Source organism: Phyllostomus discolor, chromosome 15, assembly GCF_004126475.2.
Source record: "Phyllostomus discolor isolate MPI-MPIP mPhyDis1 chromosome 15, mPhyDis1.pri.v3, whole genome shotgun sequence".
In the NCBI taxonomy this organism is placed as follows: domain Eukaryota; kingdom Metazoa; phylum Chordata; class Mammalia; order Chiroptera; family Phyllostomidae; genus Phyllostomus; species Phyllostomus discolor.
Window position 1 is genome coordinate 2,024,605 of NC_040917.2, and position 24,548 is coordinate 2,049,152.

Genomic DNA, 24,548 nt, shown 5'->3' on the forward strand with positions numbered 1-24,548 from the left:
CTTTGATTCTCCCTCTGCTCATGAGCATTTTTAATCCTCTTGGTATGTTCATTACTGGTGACTTTCAAAGACATCACTTATTTTAAATCTCTCTCTTTTATGAGAATTTACTCTCCTAGTCATGTACCATCTCGATCCTTTGACATGTCACACTCTGGGATCATGTAGTTCATGTCAGCGTCCAACACCAGGGCTCCATATATAGCAGGAAGGCATGCAAATGGGGCTTCTCTGCTCATGAAAAGCAGCCCAGCCCTGACCCAGCAGCTCTGGGACGAGATCCCAGCCCAGGATCCCCAGGTGTTCATAGTCCCTGGTCAGGACAGAACACAAACCACTCACCATGGAGTTTGGGCTCAGCTGGATTTTCCTTGTTGCTATTTTAAGAGGTAATTTATGGAGAATGAGAGACACTGAATATGAGACTGGATATGGCTGAGAGAAACAGTGCAGGGTGAGAGTTTCCTGACCTGACATTTTTGTGTTTGCAGGTGTCCAGTGTGATGTGCAGCTGGTGGAGTCTGGGGGAGGCTTGGTGAAGCCTGGGGGTTCCCTCAAACTCTCCTGCTTGGCCTCCGGATTCACCTTCAGTAGCTACGGAATGAGCTGGGTCCGCCAGGCTCCAGGGAAGGGGCTGGAGTGGGTCTCAGCAATTAGTAGTAGTGGTAGTAGCACATACTACGCCAACTCTGTGAAGGGCCGATTCACCATCTCCAGAGACAATGGCAAGAACACGCTTTACCTGCAAATGAACAACCTGAAAGCCGAGGACACAGCCTTGTATTACTGTGCGAGAGACACAGTGAGGGGAAGTCATTGTGAGCCCAGACAAAAACTTCCCTGGAGACCAGAGGGTTAGGTGGCTGGGGCCCTCAGGACACCAGGGGGCGCTCAGGTCACACTGAGCACAGTCATCAGTTTGGGAGCAGCTGCAGATGCAGTTTAAGGGCTGGTTTCCTGGCAGGTGTGGAGTTAACTCTCCACACAGCAGTTTTCCCCTGGGAGCTCCCCTCCCTTCATGCTTCTGTGCTGACCCATTCAGTATCTGAGTTACATAGGCTTGTTGTCACAGGAGGAAACCATTCTCACATGCTCCAAAGTCAGATAGTCATATATTTTTGTCTCTTATTCTAATGAAACATCAATGAATCATCAAACCCCCTGACCCAAATAAGCTGCATCCAATCAGAGGCTCTGCTGGAAACCACAAGCAGCCCATCCCCACACAGCTGAGAGTCCAAGCTGACTAGCAACAGGACACATGCATACTGGACAGGGGAACCAGAGTGGTAGGAACCAAGTCCCAGATGGAAAAAGAAATCTGGGGATGATGGTCTTTGATGTAATTCCACATCCATGGCATCAACAGCAGCTTTACATGATGTGGACATAGAGGGACCCCCACCATACCATGATGTGGATGTCCAGAATGATGATATCACACACACAGAGGGACTATGGAAATGTTTGTCCCTTCATTGAGGAGTCTATTGAGAGCAGGGTGGACTTTTCAGCAGGTCAGGAGTGGCTGCATCATGTCAGATAAGGAATCTTGTCCAGGTTTTATCATTCACACTTGATCGGGGCCCTACTCATAGGAGAGGATTGTGTGGTTTCCATCTTTCACCTGCATTAAACTAGGGACAATCCCGACTTTCACGTCAGATTTCCCATGTGTGTGCAGGAGGAGAGAGAAGGGTCAACCTCAACATGTCAGTCTCAGACATCAAACACTACAGCCGGGCTCCTTATTTCACAGAACACCTAGGAAGTGGGAGTGAGGAAACAGAGGCACCTATAATTAGTTAGAAAATAATTTTAGTCCATTGAAAATGAGAATAATGGTTATATATATGCAATAAGGGAAAACAATAATAAGTTATGCGAACATCTTTGCTCACAGTGTAGGGTGAAACCTGTCTCACTCTACAGGGGTATCAGCTTGTTTTCAAGGACCTGGGTCCATTTTCTTCTGACACAGATGAGAAGTGTTCAGAGATTATGGGGATCCTCAGTTTGGGGAGCTCTACTGAAGTAGCCTTCCACTTTGGTGGAGTCATGATTTGGTTCTATTGTTGTTGCTATTAGCTGGTGTTGGTGTCACTTCAAAACTGCCAAATTACTAAAACCTGAAGCTCAGGTGATGGTGTTAGGGCATGGGTCCTTGGGACAAGTGATGGTTTGGGGGTGGAGCTGTTATGAATGGGGTCAATTCCATTGTAACAGAGGACAAGGGAAGCTCCCTTCCCCAGCCACCCTCTGAGATGAGGATGAGAAAACAGTTGTGTAGGAATCTGTTCTGTAACTGACATCTATCTGCAAGCAGCTGTTACTTCATTTCCCACCTCCAGATTATTAATAAATGGATTTCTGTTGTGGGCCAAAGACCCAGTTCACAGTAGATTGTTACAGATCATGAATGTATTAGGATTATAGAGTGGCATGACCACAGGGGCTGCCTCCCTGGAGATTTGCTGCCACACGTGTTGGTAAAAGTATAGCATCAGTGTCCTTCCTGTGATATTCAAGGGTGGTTTTTCTCTGGTGTTTTTTATAACAGAAATCCCCTGGTCTAAAATCAAGTGGGACCGCTGAACAGATGTAGTGAGAATGCAGCATTAGAAGTGGATGTAATGCATGAACCCTTTCAATACTTACAACATCAGCATGGATGGAGTTCCACGTTTCACTGGAGGTAAAATCCATAAATGCATGTTTCTTCCAGTCACCAGGTCACAGGGACAAGGCTGATGTGTGCTTGGAGGTGAGGGCATGAATGCCACTTGGGTGTAGCATTGACCAAATGGCACTGCAGATTTATGTAGTTTTCACGATTTTAACTAAGCATGCCATTTTTCGATCTTCCCAGAGATTGTATATAATAATGACAACATGACATTTGATTATAGTAACCCCTTACTGAATAATTATTAATGTGCTTTTTGCACCTCAGTCACATGATGTGGCAGTTGTTGAGAAATTGGGGGAGAGTTGAAGAGGCAGAACCCAGAGGGTGTCCAGGGCAGGTGAAAGGCTCCACCTGTGTTTGTTCCTTCTTCCCACTCTCTCTCCCCACAAATATGGACTCTTGTTGCACAGATGCACAATGGGCAGGAATTCTGCCGTGAAAGATGAGGAGAGAAGAAACAGTAATGCCTACTGACCTCAGCCAGGTAGACTGAGGGTGGGGATGAACATCTCTCTGTGTTGACACATGGACAATGTCATACAAAGAATTTATGCCGAGCTGAGTAGCATGAAACACTGTGCATGTGGAATATTGCTTTAAATTAAATTGTGTTAAACTGCCAGGTGGTAGAACTTAGCAATGACAAAAATGACTCTTTAGCACTCAGATTAACCAGACTCTCGTAAAACTCTCCACTGTCACAACAAGTGTGCTTTTCCCTCTAATCAAGTGGGGGCCATCACCAAGGATCTTGACTTCTCTGTCACTAAGGGTAGAATTGCTTGCAAATGGGCATCACCATGTGCAGATAAAATTAGATTTGTGGCTGTCCCTGCACCTCAGTGATATCAGTCCCAACCCCTGGGTCTCTGCAGTTAGCATTCACTGAAGCCAATAACCTATAAGGAGGCACCATGAAGTTTGAGCTGAGATGGGTCTTGCCCTGATCCTTTTACATGGTAGCAGAGAACCTGGGACATTCTGTGTGTGTGTGTGTGTGTGTGTGTGTGTGTGTGTGTGTGTGCCCTGCTAATGCAAATCTTTTGTCCACAGATGTCCAATGTAGGGTGTGGTAGGTGGAGTCAGGTGGGGACCTGAGGCAGTCTGGAGGGTCTCTGAGACTGTTCTGAGAAGATTCCAGATGCATGTTCAGTGACTACTATATAAGCTGGATCCGCCAGGCTCCAGGAAAGGGACTATAGTGGGTAGGGGTTATCAGAAACAAAGCTAACAATCACACAACACAATATGCTGCATCTGTGAAAGGCAGATTCACCATCTCAAGAGTTGATTCCCAAAGCACTGCCCATGTGCAAATGAACAGCCTGAGAGTCGAGGACTCTGCTCTGTATTACTGTTCTGGTGACACAGTGAGGGGAAGTCAGTGTGAGTCCACACAAAAACCTGCTTACAGGTGGGGCAGCAAACAAGAGGGGACACTCAGGGCCCACATGTTCTGCAGGCACAGAACACAAAGATATTAATTAAGATTTTGTTTCATCTCTGGCAGGGAGCTCCCTCTGCACCTGAAATTCAACATGTAGGTACCTAAGAAAGCATTCACCACCATGAGTCTAAAGTAGTTGGTTCAGCTCTACCTACATGCATTGGGCAGATGCATATTAGCTCTGCCTTGGGATTCTTCTCCTAAAAGTTCTGTTCTGACTGTTTGTTTTGTGTTAGTTTGACTAGATCACTAGGTGCCCAACCATTTGGCTATTCATAGATATGCATGGGTTTGTCCAAGCATGTTTACAGGTGAACTTACCTTTGAGATGATGGCTCAGAAAAGCAGACTGTTTTCCCTATGCAGGGGGGCACCCTATACTCCACCAAGGTACTGACTGAAACAAACTGAAGAGGGAAAATTAACCCCTTCCTGCCTGTGTGCAGGATTTCAGAGCTGGGGACGAGGTCTTCTTCCTCCCTGGGGACCCTGGTCCTCAGCCAGGATCCTCAGTGATTCGTCTTGCAAGAGATTATCCTCCAACCTGATTTTGCAGAATTACCAACTGCATATCACCTTCCTGTGGAAAAGCTCATGATGGACATTTACTGAAATGATAGAGATTTGTCTGATTCATTAGACTACTGTGAAGATTTGCTTAGAAACAATGCTTGCTTCATGCAGGTCCATGTGGTTGCATATTATGAGATCAAAATCGACATAGAGGATGAATATGCACTGATTTAAATGACTTGGTGACACCCATAAGTGACACATGCTTGAGAAACACAGCATTGACCCATGGTCCTAAAAAATGGGAATTTTCTAAGTCTTCTCCACATCAACCACCTGTGTCAGATACAAAGTCTGAAACTCATCTTCTCATCTGTCTCTGTGACTAAGTGAGAACTCAGTGCCTTCAGGCATGGCAGATTTTGAAAACTCAGAGACCACACGGGGAACATCACCACAGCTCCTCCGTGATAAGCCCTAGAGACTTTCTCCTTTGAAAGGGAGTCTGAGCAATGAGCAGTGATGTCTGAATTCTACCCCTGATGCCTTGACCAGTGTGGGCAAGTCCATGAGGGTTGAAGAAGAAGCCAAGGTGCAGGAGGAGATGGTGATTCCTGCAGGGACTGAGAGGTTCAGCTGTGGGTCACTGAGCAGTGAGTCTGTCTTCACATGGGATGTGGAGTCTCAGGTCCATGGGGTATATGGTCATAAGGGAAGATAACCAAATGGATGGAGCACCAAGAATAGAAAAAAAAATACTTGAGTGTCACACAAAGAGGTGGCCTTACCTAGGAAGACACATCCTGGCCTAGAATCCACTGTAGGCACCACCCAAGTGTTAGGTACAGCAGAGAAGGGAGACCTGAAGTGCTTTCTATGAAAATAATCACAGTGTGTATTTGTCATTCATTGAGAAGTAGAAATGCAGTGGTATTTCGACCACATGCAGGGACACTCAGATGGGACCTTCCACCAGAGGAACCTGAGGACATTAGAGGCTCCCAAAGCCCCCAAGAGATTCAGGGCTCAGGAGTGTTGGTTGTGTCAGTGCACCTGTCAGGTCCAGGGAAGGGGACTCCTGGTGGCTTCACAGAGTCCTGACTATGAGGTTCTGCAGAGTCCGTGGGATTTGCTAAGGTCAGTTCTCTATTAAACAGAATTAAAGCACACAGTGTCCCTGAGTGAGCTCCTGGAAGTCAGTGCACAACCTTGAATTCTGGACTAGAGATGCTGAGAAGTTCATGCTCTGTAATCCCTGACAGGAACCTCCCCAGCACGATGCAAAGCTGGCACCAGGGGGTGGGCAGGTCTCACAAGCTCACAGCAGCTGCCCCAGGAGCAGGTGCAGGGGGAGCAGGGAAGGGATTTCTTATTTCCCGTCAGGGCCTGTGTCATTTTCTTTTCATGAACACCTGTATAAGAAGATTTCGACATATGGTGACTGTAAATATCCTATCTGGGCTTTCACCAAACTCAATGGCACATGAGAACCACAGTCAATGGTATCTGCAGGACTTCTTTATATCTGCATCATGAGAAACTGTGAACAGGGATGGTTTTATTAATTCATGAGGTGGATAATTTTGGAGACACACTGATCCAGGAATAAGACATTCAGGCATTAAAGCCCAGAACTGGGAGCTCTCCATGTCTCTCAAAGCTGGGTTCACAATGAGGAGCATGTTCTGTGGGAGCTTGTTCCTTAGTGGGAGGAGCTGTATCAGAACAGAGCTCAGAGGCCTAGCAGGGGACACATATCCTACAAAACTGTTTAGGACATGGGTCCTCAGAATCCTGTGGAGTATTGCCCCTATGTCCTCCCCTTTCTCTCAGGTGGGGTCATGTCTTCAGCTATGAAAAACTCTTCCCTGTGCATAGGTAAATAGGAAGAGGTAGACTAGGTTAAATGCAGGTCTGTGTACTGAGCATCACCCACAAACACTGTCATCCATAAAATTCCAGATGGTACAGTCCCTCACCCTGGATTGGATCTGGGGAGCCCTCTTCCTGGTATCAGTTGCCAGAGGTAAGGGGCTTTGAAGTTCCAGGTTTGAGGAGGTGACCAGGGACAGTGAAGTGAGATTTTATCCAACCCCTGAATGCTGTTCATAAGTGTCCACTACCAGGTTCAACCCATGTGTTTTTTTTTTTTTAAGAATTTTGGAAGAACTTTATTATGATGGTAATAACAGGCAATAGATCTCTGATTGTTGTTTTCAGTCTTTCTTAAAATCAGGGTAACAGATTGCAGAAAATGTAATCTTTAGGTGCTGAGGTGAGGACACCTGTGACCTCAGTGAAGGTCTCCTGCAAGGCTTCTGGACATATCTTACCCAGGTATGCTGTATGCACTGGGTGTGGCAGGCCCAAGGGAAAGAGCTGGATGAATGGGGCAAGGTAACCCTTAATATAGTCCTGCAATTTATGCACAGGTGATGCAGGGCAGAGTCACCATGACCACAGACACATCCCTGAGCACAGCCTGCATGGAGCTGGGCAGCCTGAGAGATGAGGACACACCTGTGTATTACTGTCAAAGAACGTAGTGAAGGGAAGTTAGCATGAGCCCAGACACACACTCTCCTGTGGCAGGAGCTTCGACCACTAGGGGGCAGTCTGGGTACCTTCCCTGTACCAGGAGCAGGTGCAGCTGAAGGTTTGGGCTGGTTTTCTGCTGGTCTCTTCTTCCTTAACAGTTTCCCTCAGAAAAATTATCTGGGTTCCGGATCGTGTGTCACCCGTGATGTCTTTCAGGTAGAAAATGTGTTGAAAACACATCATTCTCAGGTGAGCAATAGGAAGAGTCTCTTTCAGACACTCTTGTCACCAATTCAAATAACACATCAAACCAGCTGAACCTAACCAGATTCAGGAGGTGGAATAAAATAGAGACCATTGTCATAATACCATCCTGTCCTAATGCAGTAGGGTGGAGGCCAGCTGTGAGTGAAAGTCATTGACTTCATGGTTCTCCCACTTCCCATGTCACAGAGGACAACTGATGTGTCCTTGGAGGAGAATATTGAGCCACCACTGGTAGTGGGAGGAGTTTGGGACTAAAGTGTTCATGGTTCCTGAGGCTTTAGTTAAGTCTTATGTAAAAATGCTGTTTTCTGTCTTAGCAGAGATTGTGAGTGGTGGTGACGGTGAGTGTAGGAGCCCTGGCCACCTTGCACAGAGCTGGATTGTGAGGATTCTGTACTGTGAGCACCTCCTTTCCTGAATGTACAAGTGGGAAAATGCAAGCTCAAGCAGCTTCTATCAGCTTAATGGGCAGTAGGATTTGTCAGGGAATGACCTCCAGGCACCACAGAAACACCTGCACAAGAAATGCAACATATTCACACCCCAAGGACAGTGAAGCTTGGTGAAACCATACAAATGCTTCAAAGGGCCCTTGAGGACTGGTCTCTGGACAGGTCATAGCTTCACAGCTGCCGAGGATTTGCTGTTTCTGGGAACACAGGTGCAGGAAACAACCTCTGCTGTCTTTGGAAGTTGTCACTGCAGCACTGATTGCAGATGAAACCCGTGTGCCTATCCCACATGAGCAGTTTAATAGGGCTGGTTTAACAGGATTTGTTTGAAATGATCTGATCCCTCCCCCCGCCAAAAAAAAAAAAAAAACACCTTTCTTCAGACATCAAATATCTGAGTAAGACAAAAAGCTATAAAGTCTTCCATATTTTTATAACTAAAATCATGAGCTAAACATTGACTTTTCATAGCAACTGCTTTGAATTTCTTTACATATATCATCTGGGCTCAGATGGGATGATTACCCAGGTTACATGTGGTAGTTTGGCACAATGAGTTATTACAGCGTTTTCTTAGCTTCCATACTATACTTTGTACTGAGTTCCACCATCACATTATTCCAATATCCAGGACAGGTGAGTGCTTTCAGAGTTCCTCAGTTGCTCAAGTGACGGGGTTTCTCAGAGACAGGAGAACCTACTTTGTTGTAAAGAATAGAAACCATGCACTACTATTCAGACCTGTGTATCTTTCATGTTCTTGTCCTAGCTGATGGCATCAAGCACCTGCAGTGTCCTGTGAAGTCTGGTCTGCTTTTACATCAGGTGGAGGAATGGATGCTGACTAAGGTTGGACTATTACACTAGTCCTGGTCACCAACCTCCAGGATTAATATTGATGTGTGATCCATCATCAAATGCTATCAGGTTCAGATTCTACATGAGAGTCTTGAATAAATTGAAGGATTGTGCTGAATTTCCTCTGATGGAGACTAAATAATTGTGAGCCCAATGTTGGAATGTTGTGGTGACACCTACCTGTCTGTCTGAGATGCACAACACAGAGTTGTGGGCCTCCCCTGGAACCTGAAACATGGATACATTTTCAAGGCATTTCTTTCTTATCTGAGTGAGTCCAGATGTTATATATGGATCTTTCAGAAACAGGGTTAGAAACAGAACTGATTAAACAATGAGGAAAATCACAGCACAGAGGGGTGAGAGTCTTGAGTGTGTGTCAGGTCAGATGAGCTTCACTCACCATTCATGTTAATGTGTCCCCATGGATGGAGTTCCTTTTCCCATTCACACATTGATACAGTCAGTGCATCAGGTTCAGGTTCAGTGGATGCCCATCATGCACAGCCATGGGGGCAGAACTACCAAAGCCCCCATGCAGACATGGATAGGGGCTGTGATAGAGAAAAGATGGTTCTTCTGAAATGAACTATTGACACACCAGGGGGCCCAAACCTACTCCCTCTCCTGCTCCCTGATTACAGCTATGTCACATGTGCACAAACACAGATGCTGACGGTGAACCTGAGGCTGAACCTCCAAGGATGAACAGTTTATACAATTTAGATCCACCAGCTCCAGTAATGGGAGGTTGCTTGAATGATTTTTCACTCTTTAATGAATGAATAAAGATAATAACATTCTTATCAATGACATTTTACTTAGCTGTTATTTTCTATCAAGGATTTTAATCAATATTTTACATAATTTCTAAAATTTAAACATAGATACTGCACAATCTCTACCTACATCATCTCCTAACCAGATCTGGTCATGAGTGAGTTTCTTCTCTGTCTCTAATATTGGTACCTGCTTTCACCACAGAGGGTAGGAAAAAAATGTGGCAGTTAAGCTGCTGCACATTCAGTACTGAACTCCACTGAAGGAACATGATCAGGGAGCACTGTCTGTTTCTTTGTAGAGTTCATGCTTCTGTCTCCCAGTGATGCACACAAAGGAGCTACCTCCTCCAACACTGGATCCATGTGCTCTATGGTGACACTGTTTTTAGTTCCTACTCTGATCAGTTTCTAGGGGAAATGGTTTCAGGAGAAAATCCCTGTCTCCTGAACTCAAATCTCGTCTCGCCATGAGGGTTGGATTGTCTTGGTGAGTTCATTACTGGTGACCCTCAAAGGCATCTCTCATTTTAAATCTCTCTGCACTTATGACACTTTACTCTCCTAGGTTCTGTGCCCATCTCCTGTTGTGGCTGGATCACTGGAGAGGGCACAGGACAAAATGTAGGAAATGATTCTTTTATTTTTATTCCTATTGTTTCTCTTCACCAAAAGACATATTTCATTGCTTTTATTGAAAGAAAACAAGGGAAAATGAATACAGAGAGAGAGCGAGATGGAGACAGAGACAGAGAGAGAGAAATCAGTTTCTTCCTGTACACACCCAGACCAGGAATCATATGCACTCGATTGTGAGATGAAAACCAAATTATCTTGGTTGCAGGACAACACTACAAGTAACTGAGCCAAACAGTCCAAGGCAGGGCAGGGGTAAATCTTAAGAGACATGTGGCCTTGGAAATGTCACATTTTGAGATCATGCCCTTCATGTCACTGTCCAACCCCAGAGCCCCATATATAGTAGGAGGACATGTAAATAGGGCCCTTATGCTCATGAAAAGAAGCCCAGCCCTGACCCTGTAGCTCTGGGACAGGAGCCCAGCCCAGGACTCCCAGGTGTTCCCAGTCCCTGGTCAGCAGCAAACAGAGACAACTTACCATGGAGTCTGGGCTCAGCTGGGTTTTGCTTATTAGTGTTGTAAGAGGTAATCTATGAAGAAGGGGAGACCCTGAGTATGTGACTGGAGATGACTGAGAGAAACCGTGTGCACGCAACAGTTCCTGACCTACATCTTTGTGTTTCCAAGTGTCCAGTGTGAGGTGCAGGAAATGTGCAATTTTGAAAAGGACTTGTAGACATGGACAGCAGTGAGGTGATTGCTGGGAGGATGATGGTGTAAGGGGGATAATGGTAATGATAAAATGCATTAGTGATGACATTTAAAAATCAAAAAAAATTAAAATGGACGTCAACACAAACTTAACTTTTTAAAAAATATATTAATATCACATTGCACAGGGAACTATTATTTTGTTAGAACCCCTTTAGACACTGATGGAGCCTGTCTCACCAGCCCCCCAATCCTGTTGTGAGGACAGTGTCAGGCACTCAGGTGGCTCAGCCTGCAGGGGCTCTGGCCTTCTTTGCAAGGTGAAGGTGAGGAGGAGGGCATGACTGTGTGTGGGCCCCCTTGGAGAGCCTGACAGTCTGATGCTCACAGTCCCTCATTTCAGACCATATGCCACTGAAGGATCACAGCCTCAGCATGGGGGCATGAGCTCTCCAGGGTGGCACAGGTGTCACTAGGTGAACAGTGGGCCCTGCTCTTACCTCATCCCCATGCCCACTCCCATGGGGAGCATGACAGTTTGTCTGGGAAGAGCAAACCTTCATCGTGAACCCAGTGGGTTACAGAAGGAGCAACTCCCCATACACTGAGGTTCGCATAAGTGCTTGGGAACAGGACTTTGGGGACCTGTGAGGATGTGGCTGTGGTAACTACCACAGGTAAAAGAATCTGTGGCAACTATCCCTAATCCTAGGTCTAGGTGTCACAGGTCCAGACCAGCTGGAACCTTTGTCCCCTCTCCAGACCAGAGTCTTGGGCCCAGGCACCACTCTGAAAGTCTTACAAAATTTTAGAGAAACCATCATGGGGATTTCAAGCTTCATTTCTGAGACCCGGTGGAAAAATGCCCACACCTCTCACTCCCCTGATAATGCACGGCAGGGACCCTGTGCATATGGAGAAATGTGGGCATCTCCTCCACAGCTGGTTGTGGTGATTTTTTACTGATATTCCTTCTGTGTTCCATGTAGTTTCACTGGGGTCAGAAATCTGCTTAAGTTTCATCAGCTGCCACTTCCTCAACTGTAGTGATCTCTACAGTTTCAAAGTTGGTGGGCACTTTGAAGAGGAAGGCAGCTAGGAAGGCACATATGCCCCCAAAGATGAACGTTAAGTGCACCATGGACAGATCATTTTATGTTATTGTTCAATTACAATTTTCTGCATTCCCCCCTCCCCGATCCCCACCACCCCAGCCATCCCCACCTCCCTCCCTTGCTTCCATCACCCTTTGGATTTGCCCTTTATAGTTGTTCCTGAAAATCATACATTCTAAAAAAAAATGTTTCAAATAGGAGTAAAAGACAAAAAGCTGTTCATGAACAACAATCCAAATAAAATAAAATAAAAATAAACAAATGGTGTTAATACAAATGATAGTTACTAGAGCCATGTTACTGAAAAACCAAATGAACTTTTTGGACACACCAATGTACTAATAACTAGATGACTATGTGAGAGTATTTCTAAGAAAGTAACATAACATAACTTGAACTTGCTACATAACAATGAAAATGACCATATAAAGAACAGGAACCCTGGGAGTTTTGGGGCTGGGCTTGCTGAATCCCACTATCCATATACCTGGGATTGTCTCTTCCAAGTTCTGCACTCTAATCGATGCACATGGGACTTCATGTCCACGTGACTCCAATCCTGTGTGGATGATGTGACAGCAATTTTGAGGTTCGTGAACACACACAAATGAAGTGAAAGAGGGAGGAGACAAATCTCCTGAAATTTACTTGTGATGAACCAGAGACAGACCTATGTCCTGTGCTCCTGATTAGAAATGATTCACATGCCTTCACAGCCACAGATCCTGATGGTGAAAGTTAGGATGAAGGTCCATAGCTGGCCAGTTTTGTAGAAAGTTAGATCCACCTGCTCCAGAAAGGGAAGGTTGTTTAAATGATTTATTCTCTCTGTAATCAATGTAAGAAAAACAGTGTTCTTCATATCAATCACAATTTTATTTAAGTTCTCTTATTTTACATAAGTGATTGGCATCAAGTTTTTCCATAATGAAATGTCTTTAATTTTAATATATTTACTTCACAATCTCTACCTACATCTTCACCTAAGCAGATCTACTCAGGTCCGAGTTTCCTCAGTGTCCCCAGTGTTAGAACCTGATTTTACCACAGAGTCCAGACAATATAAACAAAATACAACTCAGGAAGACTGCTGCATATTCACTGAAGGTACATGACCCAGGAGAACAGACTACTGTGCCGTGGACTTCACGCTTCTGTCTCCCAATCATACACACATGCACAGTCCCTTTCAATACAAGGTCCACAAGCTCTCCTGGCACACCCTGTTCTAGTCCATACTATGCTTACTTTGTAGAAGAAATGGTAATGATGAAACTCCGAGTCTCCTGAACACGAATCTCCTGTACTTTTATTTCTCTCTATGTTTGTGAGGGTGAAATTCTCTTTCTGTGTTCATTGCCGGTGACTCTCAAAGGCATCTGTCATTTTACATCTCTCCATTCATGACAATTTACTCTTGTAAGTCACATACCTCCTGGAGCAGTTGGCTCAGTGGGGAGGGCACAGCTCAAAATATAGGAGGTAATTCTTTTATTTATTATTTTATTATTTTTATCCTCAATAGTAGACATTTTTTTTCATTCCATTTAGAGAGAAACAAAGGGAAAAAGGAAGGGAGATAGAAAAAAAAAGAAAATAGAGAGACCAATTGATTGGTACTTCCTGTTTCCATCCTGAACAGGAGTTATATGTGCCCAGACCTGGGAACAAACCCACGACGTCTTGGTAACAGGTCGACTCTCCAAAATGTCCAAGGCTGGGGAGGAATTCTTAACAGACGCATGCCCTGGGAAAACTCACACATGGCACACTGTCTTCTATGTCACCACTGTAACCCAGAGCTCCCTATATAGTTGGAGGACATGCAAATAGTGCTGCTCTGCTCTTTAAAAGCAGCCCAGCCCTGACCCTGCAGCTCTGGAACAGGAGCTCAAAACAGGAATCTCAGGTGTCCCCAGTCCCTGCTCAAGACAGGGCACAGACCTCTCATGATGGACTTTGGGGTTAGCTGGGTTTTCCTTGTTGCAATTTTGAGAGGTAATTTATGGAGAATGACAGACACTGGGTATGTGAGGTGATATGACTGAGAGAAACTGTGGACCTGAGGAAGGTTTCTGACCTGATGCCTTTGTGTTTGTAGGAGTCCAGTGTGATGTGCAGCTGGTGGAGTCTGGAGGAGGCTTGGCGCAGCCTGGAGGGTCTCTGAGACTCTCCTGCATGGCTTCTGGATTCACCTTCAGTAGCTACTGGATGCACTGGGTCCGCCACACTCCAGCAAAGGGGCTGGAGTGGGTATCAGTTATCAATGATAATGGTGGTACCACATACTATGCTGACTCTGTGAAGGGTCGATTCACCACCTCCAGAGACAATGGAAAAAACACGCTATACCTGCAAATGAACAGCCTGAAAACTGAGGACACAGCTGTTTATTACTGTGCGAGAGATACACAGTGAGAGGAAGTCACCATGAGCCTTGATAAAAACCTCCCCTAAGGAGAAAGAAGGGCTGAGATGCAGGGTGTGCTCCTGACAACAGGGGGCACCCAAGACACACAGTGAGTGATATTGCAATTTTTTTTTCCCTACATTTTGATCTTGGACAATACTCAATGGCAATTTCCTTTCATGTGGAAAGTTTGTGAAGTCCAATCTTGAACCAATAGATACTGACTTGATTCAATATATTAGGGCAAATATTTGTTAGAAGGATGCTTGCTTGATGCAGGTCCCAAGTGTGATAATATTTGTGATGGAAAGATCAGCACACAGGATAAACATGCAGTGACTTAAATGACATGGGAGCCCACATAACTGACACATGCTCCATAAATCCAGCACAGGTCCAAGGTCCTGTGGAAATGGTACTTTCTCATTGATCACAGTTCATAGTCACCTGTGACACTCTCTCAAGAGTGAAAACAAAATAGATGCTTATGTCTGTCCCTGGAACTAAGAGAGAAGCCAGTACCTGCCAGGCTGCTGGATTTGGAGGACAAGGAGCCCACACATGGAACATCAACACAGCTCCTCCATGACTAACCCCTTTAAAAAGAAGCCTGAGCAATGACCAGTGGTGTCTGAAATCTCATCTCTGATGCTCTTATCAGTGTGTTTAGCTGCTAATGTCTACACATGGACATGACTGAGTATGCATCTACACTTTTCCTCATTAAGACTGGACCGTGTGATGAAGGTGCATGAGTCCACTCTTGGAAAGTGCTGGGATTTTAGAAGAGAAACTCCCCAATGTGGTGGTGCAGGAATGCCTGGTAGAGAATACTAGCTAGCATGGAGAATCCCATATGACTGAAGCACATAAAGTAATTCAGAACCTAAAATATTCATCAAGTCCTGAGTAGAAAGGCAAGCACTTCCTTAAGGGCACCTGTCACTACAATGTCTCTGTATTAAAATGGGAATGGTTTGCACTGTGGTAGACCACTTGATGAATGCAAGGGGCAGCTGTTCATGTTCTTCATCTGCGAGATCTCTTCCTCCATGATTGACCCAGAACATGGGGTTCTGATACAATCACCAACCAGCAGTGTCCGTGGAACGCTTTGGATGGCTTGTCAACACGCAAGAAAAACATACACAGAGACAACCAGGTGCTGTGGGTAATTAGGAACAAAATGGCCACTCTCTCTGGTGGGGTGAGTGCCCCGTCTGCCTCCAGAGAGGCTTTTTATTGGTTTCATTTGCATAAGAATTCAGGTAAAGCTCATTACTCATTGCCAGGAAGTAAGGATCAAACAATAGAAAACAAGGAAGTCTGAGGGCCTATTTTGAGTCAGGGTCAAAGAGTTGTAAAACTTTAAGGAACAAACTTACTTCTTCCTTGGACACTTCTCATTCAACTGAGAGCATTCTAAACAAAGAAGGTTTCACAGGAATTTACCTGTTCTTTCTTAGGCCTGATGACCCAGGGAACCCACCCTTTTCAGCAAAGAGCTGCACAACCCTGTCATTGTTTCAGGCTTAGGCGGAGCAAGGGTACTAAAGCAACCAAGAGATAAGGAGATTTTCTCCCAGAAAATGAGGACTCAGGGTATATCAAAGCCAAGGAGCGAGGGTCCATCGTCCCCTTTTGCTGTGGCCCCCAAAGTCCTTTCTTGGGGGCCTCCCACATGATTGTGCCTGTCTTAGGTTGTTCCCCCCTTGGGGAATCTTACCCATCATTGGCTAACTGGCCAAGCATTGGGGTTCATTTATGAATGAAGCAGCAGAAGCAGTGCTCCTGCCAGGGAGATTAGCTTCTGTCTCCTTTCTGGCTTATGGTCCAAGGCCACTCCCTCAGCCTTAGACTTGGCGGGGGTTACAGCTTCTGATACCAGCCAGGGCGGTCCCCAGCAGGGTTCTGTTGTTTCCTGTTGTCACATGGCTACTCATTCTTGAACATCTGCCAAATGATCATCAAGATGCTGCTTGTTTGCCCTGGCTGATGTGGCTTGGTTGCTTGAGCATCAGCCTGAAAACCAAAGGGTTACTGTTTTGATTCCAGGTCAGGACACATGTCTTGGTTGTGGGCAAAATCTCTGGTGGGGACACACAAGATGCAACCACACATGCATATTTCTGCCCTTCTCTTTCTCCTTCCCTTCCCCTCTCTCTAAAAATACATACATACATACATACATACATACATACACACATACACTCATACACACACACAAATAAATGAATATATAAAAGCCACTGCTTGTATTACAGGTAGCACATTTAGATGGATGGAAAGGCTCTTGCGTGGCAGGCCACAGCTGTAAGTGATGGAACATACTGGGGCATAAGGTAAGAACAAATCAATCCAGTCAGCTGAATCACATGCTGTTTTCCCTGAGTGGAATGAACAGTCACGGTGCCCGGGATGAGGGTCACATGGGTGTTGCCCAGTGTCCTGGCCATAGGTCAAGAGGATGGTAGTGGAAACCTAGGTACTATAAAGATGAACAAATGGATCCCAAGCTTACAAAATACCCTGAGGTATAAGAAGCACATGGAGTAAGGCCTGCCATAGCCCATTGGAAGAAGTCCCCAAGATACAGGAGCCATCAAGGGGTCTTCTTGGTCCCCCTGTTGAAGTGGCCACCTGGGGCCCTGTGGTGAATTGGCATGGGGAGCTTGTGCAAGGTGTGATAGGCTCAAGCCCATCTATTCCTCTTACATCCTTGTAGTAGCCAACTGACAGAATCCACTATGCTATCTGCCAGTAACAGAGACAGCAGCTGGCCATCAGACTCATGCCCTAGGGGAACAGTCCTCATGGCTTAGCATGGGCAGGTCAAGCCATCCCTTGTGATCCAAGGAGGCTGTGAGTGAGTTCTAAAAGGAACAGATGATTTCTCTCTTCTGTGCTTCAGATTTGATGTGACAGGTGCCATTGCTCAAGGTCTGGGATAGGAATTCAATGCAGACACAGCACCACAGAGACAGCTGACTTTCATTTTCTCCTGTTGAGGGAGACACTTTTCTGCCCATAGGATCTGACAGTGAGAAAAATGCACCATGGCATATGGACTCACTGTGCCCCATACAATCTTCATAGTCCTGGTTGAAGGGAATTGAAATGACATGTTGAAAGATGCATTTTGTGCACATGAGAGGATAAATGTGTGAGGACTGGAGTGCAGGAATCATGAACGTGTTCTCACACTCACCACAAGGGACCCAAGGACATTTCCACTTCTCAGACTCTGTCACTGTGCATGGGGTTGAGGAAGGAGGCATGGAGGAGTGTTCACGTAGGACCAGACAACTCTCCTCACACCACCTCACTTTCTCATTTCCTACAGGATTCACTGGGCCTGGTCCTGCATGGGTGAGAACCAGGTTTCCCTAAGCAAGCAAGGCTCAGTGAAATATGTATTTCAATTTTTATGTCAGAGTTCAAACTGGATTGAGAGGGTAGACTGTGCTTTTACCCCATTTTTGTACAGTCGAAGGTGCACAGAAGAAACCACAGGGAGATTACCTAATGGCATTTTTGTTTAGGAATAAGTATAAAATGGGATGATGTTATTTACACGTTAGAAATATAAAAGTGGGTGGGAATCCTTCTTGCCGAACTGAAACATTTGCTCTTCATTCTCATGTTCCAGAGTCGCCCAGATGTTACACAGTGAAGGTGAGCTCTACCCTCTTCTGTTCACACAAGCCAAGTTTCATCAGCTCTCATCTCCCTTGGGGCCTTGTTTCTCCAGGACAGAGCAGGTGCAGGCCTCTGTCAGGAATGTGGAATTGACACTGGACTCCTCCTGAGTGGAAACCAAGAACAAGTTCTGTCATGTCCTGGGATGGACTGTGTTTTACTCCCTTCCATGGTGCAGTTGGTCAGTTGTCATTCCAGACTGGCACTGGGGATCACTGCGCATGACAGTGTGGTGCAGGGTGAGTGTGAAGCACAGACCCATGAGATGTGCTGGACCTCACTCCCAGGTCCACAGCATCTCTGCCTCCCAAGGTTCTGTGACCGGGCTTGTGTTCCCATTGGAAAGTGAAGACAGAGGGTTAGTACCTTCGACCAAGTTGTGTATCTGGGATTTACAGTGATGACCTGAGAAAGATGTAGATTCTGTCTGAAGCCCTTTCTAGGACCTCCAAAAATACATCTCTTCACACATTTTATGTATTTTCACATATAATTGAGGACTTTTTACATTTTAGAGGACATGTGTCAACACCCACAGTGAACAAGACCAACTGGAATTGTTGGAGGGACAGACACAGGTCAGTGGGACAGGGTGCACGTGGCCTCAGAGGACACCTGATTGTACTGGGACTCATAGGGGAAGTGCAGACTGAGGAAGTCAACACTGTTGGGGACCACGCTGTGGTTTCAGAGATTATAGCTATCCCTTGAGAGCAAGCTTTGAAAGGGGCTGGCAAGTCTCCCCAGAAAACCAGGTCATAATGCAGGTGGCAGGCATGACTGGATTCTAACACCAAAGATCCCATGGGAATCAAGGATGAAATGTATATGTTTGCCCTCTGAATCCAGCTCTGCTCAGTTATAAGCCCTGCTAGTATACCCCAGATGTTTGAGTTCAAGGCATAAGGAGTGAAACTCTCTGCTTCATGATATACACCTAAAGTACAAAACTACAGTCATATTCAGTTCATTCTGTCCCATAATAAAATTTATTTGTGCTGATTATTTGCCAGTATTTCTACAAATCCACTTATTCCATAGAGTTCTAGTAATCTTTATCCTGTTCAAAAATGTGATCTGAAATTTTTTCTCAGCAATACTACATTTAGAGTGCTGTAATCATTTACATGGATCTTTCTGAAAATGTAACATGTGCAAATATATGAGGATAAATCAATGACTGTTCCTAAATGACAAAAATAGGAACTTAAAATGACCTAAATGTAGATCTGATAATAATGTGATTGACAGAGAGATGTGTTTTTCTGTAACAAATTCTTAAAGTATCTTAAAATTACAAGTGAAATTATATCAGAACTTTATAGTATGTTGGAATTTTTTTATAACCTTGATACACACATTTTAAGATAAGGGGATATGTAGCTATAGATATAGATACACACACAATATATCCTTAGTCATATCCATTCATGTGTGTGTGTGTGTGTGTGTGTGTGTGTGTGTGTAAATATATATAATCTCCTTAACAAAATATTTTCAATTTTCGTGGCTGGTGTAGCTCGGTGCTACAGCATACTGGGTTGATAGCCAGGCACAGAGGAGAGGGTACAGAAGACTCAACCACACACTGATATTTCTCTCATTCTCTTTCTCCCTACCCTTTCCAGCACTCCACAAATAAATAAATAAAATGTTTTTTAATTAAAAATATTTTCATTTTATAACCTATCCAAGGTACCCACTGTCCTGGGGGTTAGGGGTGGACACATGGAAGAGTGTGCAGGTAGGATAACACAAGTCTGCCCACGTCATCTCACCTTCCCTTTTCCTACAGGGTGCAGTGGGCCTGGTCCTGCTGGAGTGAGAATCAGGTTTCCCTAAGCAAGGAAGGTTCAGTGAACTACACATTTCAGCCTTTATGTCAGAGCTCATCCTGGATTGTGAGGGTGGACTGTGCTGTTAGCCCATCTTGTACAGGCATGGGGGCACTGAGCAGTACAGAGCAAGGTTACCTGACAACATTTTTGTTTGTGAATAATAATAAAATGAAGCACTCTTTCTGACAGGTTAGAAAAATAAAAGTGGGTAGAAATCCTTCATGTTGAACTGAAGAATTTGCTCTTTGTTGGTATGATCCAGAGTTGCCCAGATGTTACCCAGTGGACACGAGCTCTTCCCACTTCTGCTCACACAACTCACATTCCCTGTGGTCTTGGCTCCCTCAGTGCTGCGACCAGCACGGCTAGATCAGTCAGATCCTGAGGGAAGGTGATGGGGGATTAAGAAATAAAGAGACAGAGTGAAAGCAGGGTCAGTTGGAGTCCCTTCTCTGGGATGCAGAGGAGGGAACTGTTTATTGGTGAAGTCAGGCTATATATATTGAGCCAGCTTTGAAGTAGGGCATGAGAAAGACAAACCCCAAGCCTAGATACATTTTATTTTTAAGCACATTTGCTGGTCCATCTTGGCACAGTGATATAGCAAGCAGCCAAGGCATTCTTTTCTTACAACAATCTATCAGGCAGTCTTCTGTGGGCTAGGGCCACTGTGCTTCCAGCTACCTGGGATGCATTATCCCGCTTGGCCCTCCACACTCAGGGCCTTATTTCAGCAGCAGAGAGAGGGTGCAACCCTCAGTAAGGGATGTGACATTGACAGTGGGCCCCTCCTGAGTGGGGAACTGAGAACAATATCAGCCTTATCCTGGTGTGGGCTGTACTGTCCTCCACTCCATGGCACCATCAGTCACTGGTCATTCCTGCCTGGCACTGGGGGACTCTATAGACAGTGGGATGGTGCAGAGTGAGTGAAGTACAGATCCATGAGAGGTGCTTGACCTCACCCCCACGTCCTCTGCATCTCCGACTACTGTGGTTCTGTGACCTGGCTTGTGTTTCCATTGGTAACTGAGGATGGTGAGACCCTTCGATGAGGGTTCATGAGCCTGGACTTACACTGATGACCCAAGGAAGATGCAGATTCTCGCTGAAACCCTTTTCAAGCATTTCCAGAAATCCAGCTCATCACACATTTTATATTTTCAGATAAAATTGAGGACTTTGTACCAGTTGGAAGAAATATGTCAACACCCACAATGAACAAGACCCAGGGCCATTGCTGGAGGGATCAACACAGCTCAAAGAAACAGGCTACATGTGACCTCGGAGGAGGCCAGTGTGAACTAGGACTGGCCCAGAAATCAGAGATGGAGAAAGTCAATATATTACTTCCCACCCAAAATTGTAGTGAGTTTTGTATTTGAGGGATTCATTAAAAAATTCACAGAAAAGCACAAAATGTAAGAATGTAATAAATATGTGTATTCTATAAGTAGTTGAAAAAGAAGATACAGCAAAGATTTACTTCACAATATTAATATGACTTCCAGAATTATAAAACTTTCAACATCAAGAATCAGGGGAATTGACCTCCGAATACTTTAGAGGCAGGGGGTCAGGTACAAGGAACATTTTGATTAATTAAAGCAAAATAAATGGGTGTTCATGAAGGATTGTGCTTTAATTGGGGTTATATTTACAGCAAGGCTGACACAGCCAGGGACTGAATAGGGTCTGAGAAATGCAGAGTTGGACAGTTCCATCCTGTGTGAACATCACAGCGTCATTCCCCACACCCGGATGGATCAGCCACCACTGTGACTGCACAGGCTGTGCTGTAACATGACTCTGAAGTGCAGTAGGTTGTTTTATATGACCACCAGTAGTGCACACACCTGTGAGCAACGTGAGGAACTACCACATTGCAGCAGCAATGACGTCCCAGCTGAGAGGGATACTTGAGCCCCACCAGGATCTCATGGGACCACTGTCGGATGCCTGGTCTCTTGTTGCCCACAAAGCTGCATGTGTGCATCAGTGCAGAGGAGACTATGGATGCAGGACGTGGCAATGGCAGATATGCTCAATGAGATGCTTCAGATTTAAAATGACTTCTGGAGAAAATGTTCTTCCCTTTTAATAGCAACTTGAAAGACAACTGAAAGTGGGATAAGAGTGACCAGCTATTCCTGATCTGCATTTCTAGTTATGATCAAAGAGATGAGCACCCAGTGGGACCTCACTCTGAAGGAAGTTTCCCTGGTGTCTGTGGAGCACCTGTTGGGCAGTGAGCTTCTCTGCACATGACTCTCATCGTTTGTGAATCAGCATCGCTACTCCTCTCCACAATCACAGGGAAACTGCATTCTTCATACAAATGTCAGGGAATACAGGACATAATCTCACTGAGAGTGAGCTGTCTAGTGAATATGGAGATGAAACATTGGGGTAAGATATTGATGAATTAAATATAGCTAAAATTAGCCCTGACTGGTGTGGCTCAGTGGATGGAGTGCTGGCCTGCAAACCAAAGTGTGGGCAGTTTGATTCCCAGTCAGGGCATATCCCTACATTATGGGCCAGGTACCCTGCAGGGGGTGCACAAAAGGCTGCAATACTTAATGTTTCTTTCCTTCTCTCCCTCCCTTCTCCTTTGTCTAAAAATAAATACATGAAATATATATATTTTTTAAATGTAGCCAAATCAAAATCCTTTGTCCCACCCAGGTACTACTAAGGGAATGAAAAAAACCAGCATAGATTGGAGAACATATTTTCAAACACTGTGTCTGAAAATATTGTGTCCTGAATATAGAGGAATTTCCATGTAGAGCAGGAGCCCAGGAGCCTCAAGCTACAGGGACCAGCCATCTCAGGGAGGAGGCTGGAGATGGAGAGGGTTCCATTGAGGGGCACAGTGACCTTGCCTCTGAGAAACCTATGGACGTGGCCCTTCCCACTCTGCTGCCTCTGAACACAATGGAATCTTAGTGCCAGAATCTTAGAATGTGGATCAGCCGTGATTCTCTCACATCATCTGTTCAGTAATTGGATGGCACTGTACCACAGAGAGGTGTACTGCTGTTACAGAACACAACAAGGGGGGCCTGGGATGATACACTATTATTGAAAGAAGGCCCCGGGTCCATTATGTCTGCCACGCTAGGAAAGATGTCTCTCAATGCCAGAGATTCGTGAAAAGGAAAGGAAATGTTTATTTAATGCTATACTAACTTAAAGTAGTGACATAATGTCTTTATCAAAAAAATCCTAAAGTCCCTAAAAACACCCACAAACACACAGTCCTTCCTTCCCCCTTTGCCCAGTCCAGAGTACCGTATCTCAGGAAAGGAAATAGAAGTCCATGGCTCAGGTAGTCCTCTGGTTCTTCTCAGTTAGTAATCCCTCTCAACTGGGAGACCTCCCTGGATTCCCGGCACTCTCGGCTGAGTCGCCGGGATCTCTGCTAAAACCAGGTGGTGGTTCCTCCTTCTAAAGCTGTGGGGGTCCCCACTCTGTCAGGCTGCGTGGTTCTCTCCTCCAGGGCTGCGCATGGTTCTCCTCCTCAGGGCTGCGCATGGCTCTTCTTCTCAGGGCTGCACATGACTCTCCTCTCTCTGGGATGCGGGAGTCTCCACTCTGCTAAAGACGCGTAGTTTTCTCCTCAGGGCTGCACATGGTTCTCCTCCTTAAAGCAGCAAGGTTCTCCCCTCAATGGCCACCAAATCTGGGTTTTAAATCCCTGTGGCCAATCTTCCTCTGCAGCCTCATTTCCGACTCCTCCCACACTCCGCTTCACATGCCAGAACTCGTGTCCTTCCAGCTTTACTGGGCTGCCATCACGAGTCTGGGCAGCTGTGGCCCCATGTCTTGGGGCCAATTCTGTCTGAGCTCCCACACAGGTGCTGTAACTCAGGGAAACCGCCCCCCCCCCAGTTACATCTGGGTGGAGAAGTTACTTCCATTCCCCTGGCTTAGAGCTGATCACAGCTACTTAACATATCTATGCAACCAGTCAAAGGTTATAGATATGCTAAACGACCACACCAGAGCTTAGCTATAAGGCTGTTGCTATGCTAAACAGCTCTCAATGGCCCTGCTCCATTTGTCCCTTCCCCCAACCCACACCATGGGCGGGGTGGGATGGGGATGGAGACATCCCAAAATCTCCTGGACACCTTAAGTTCTGGACCCCATTTCAAATGCCTATTTGGGCCCCCTCTCTTGGCTGCACCCTGTAACACTGCCGCTTTGTTTTTCATCTCCTGCACAGCAAGTGTGCTTGTCTCTGATGTCATTTGTGAGCGCTCTCTGCTGCGGGCCTCAGCGCCTTAATGGACACTTAGCACAGAAAGCCTGGGACATAAATGCAACACTCACAGAACAAGGAACAAGGGGCCCCACCCAGTCTCTATAGTTACTCATATAAAAGTGGTCAGAGGTATCTGAGTTACAGAAAATGGGGCCTCTGAAGAAATTGCCCTTTATATTAGGGTCTTATTTATAACTAACCTGAAACAAACATATTACTAAACATAAAATTATGATTATAAGCTATTCCAAATTGTGGATACATTCATGTTTTATGTTTAAGAGTTTGGACAAAATCTAATCCCTTATAATACCTACAAGAAAACAGATGAGATCCCAAATCTCCTTTTGCATGCAGAAGGGTGTGGCCATCCTAGAC

At 45.4% G+C, this 24,548-nt stretch overlaps 1 gene segment (V, D, J or C); it reads left to right on the forward strand.

Moving 5' to 3' along the window:
- Positions 1-276: 276 nt before the first annotated feature.
- Positions 277-23,922, forward strand: LOC114489638. The segment is given in 5 exon segments: positions 277-389; positions 492-795; positions 13,974-13,980; positions 19,101-19,107; positions 23,911-23,922. Coding segments are annotated over 5 exon segments (369 nt in total).
- Positions 23,923-24,548: the final 626 nt, after the last annotated feature.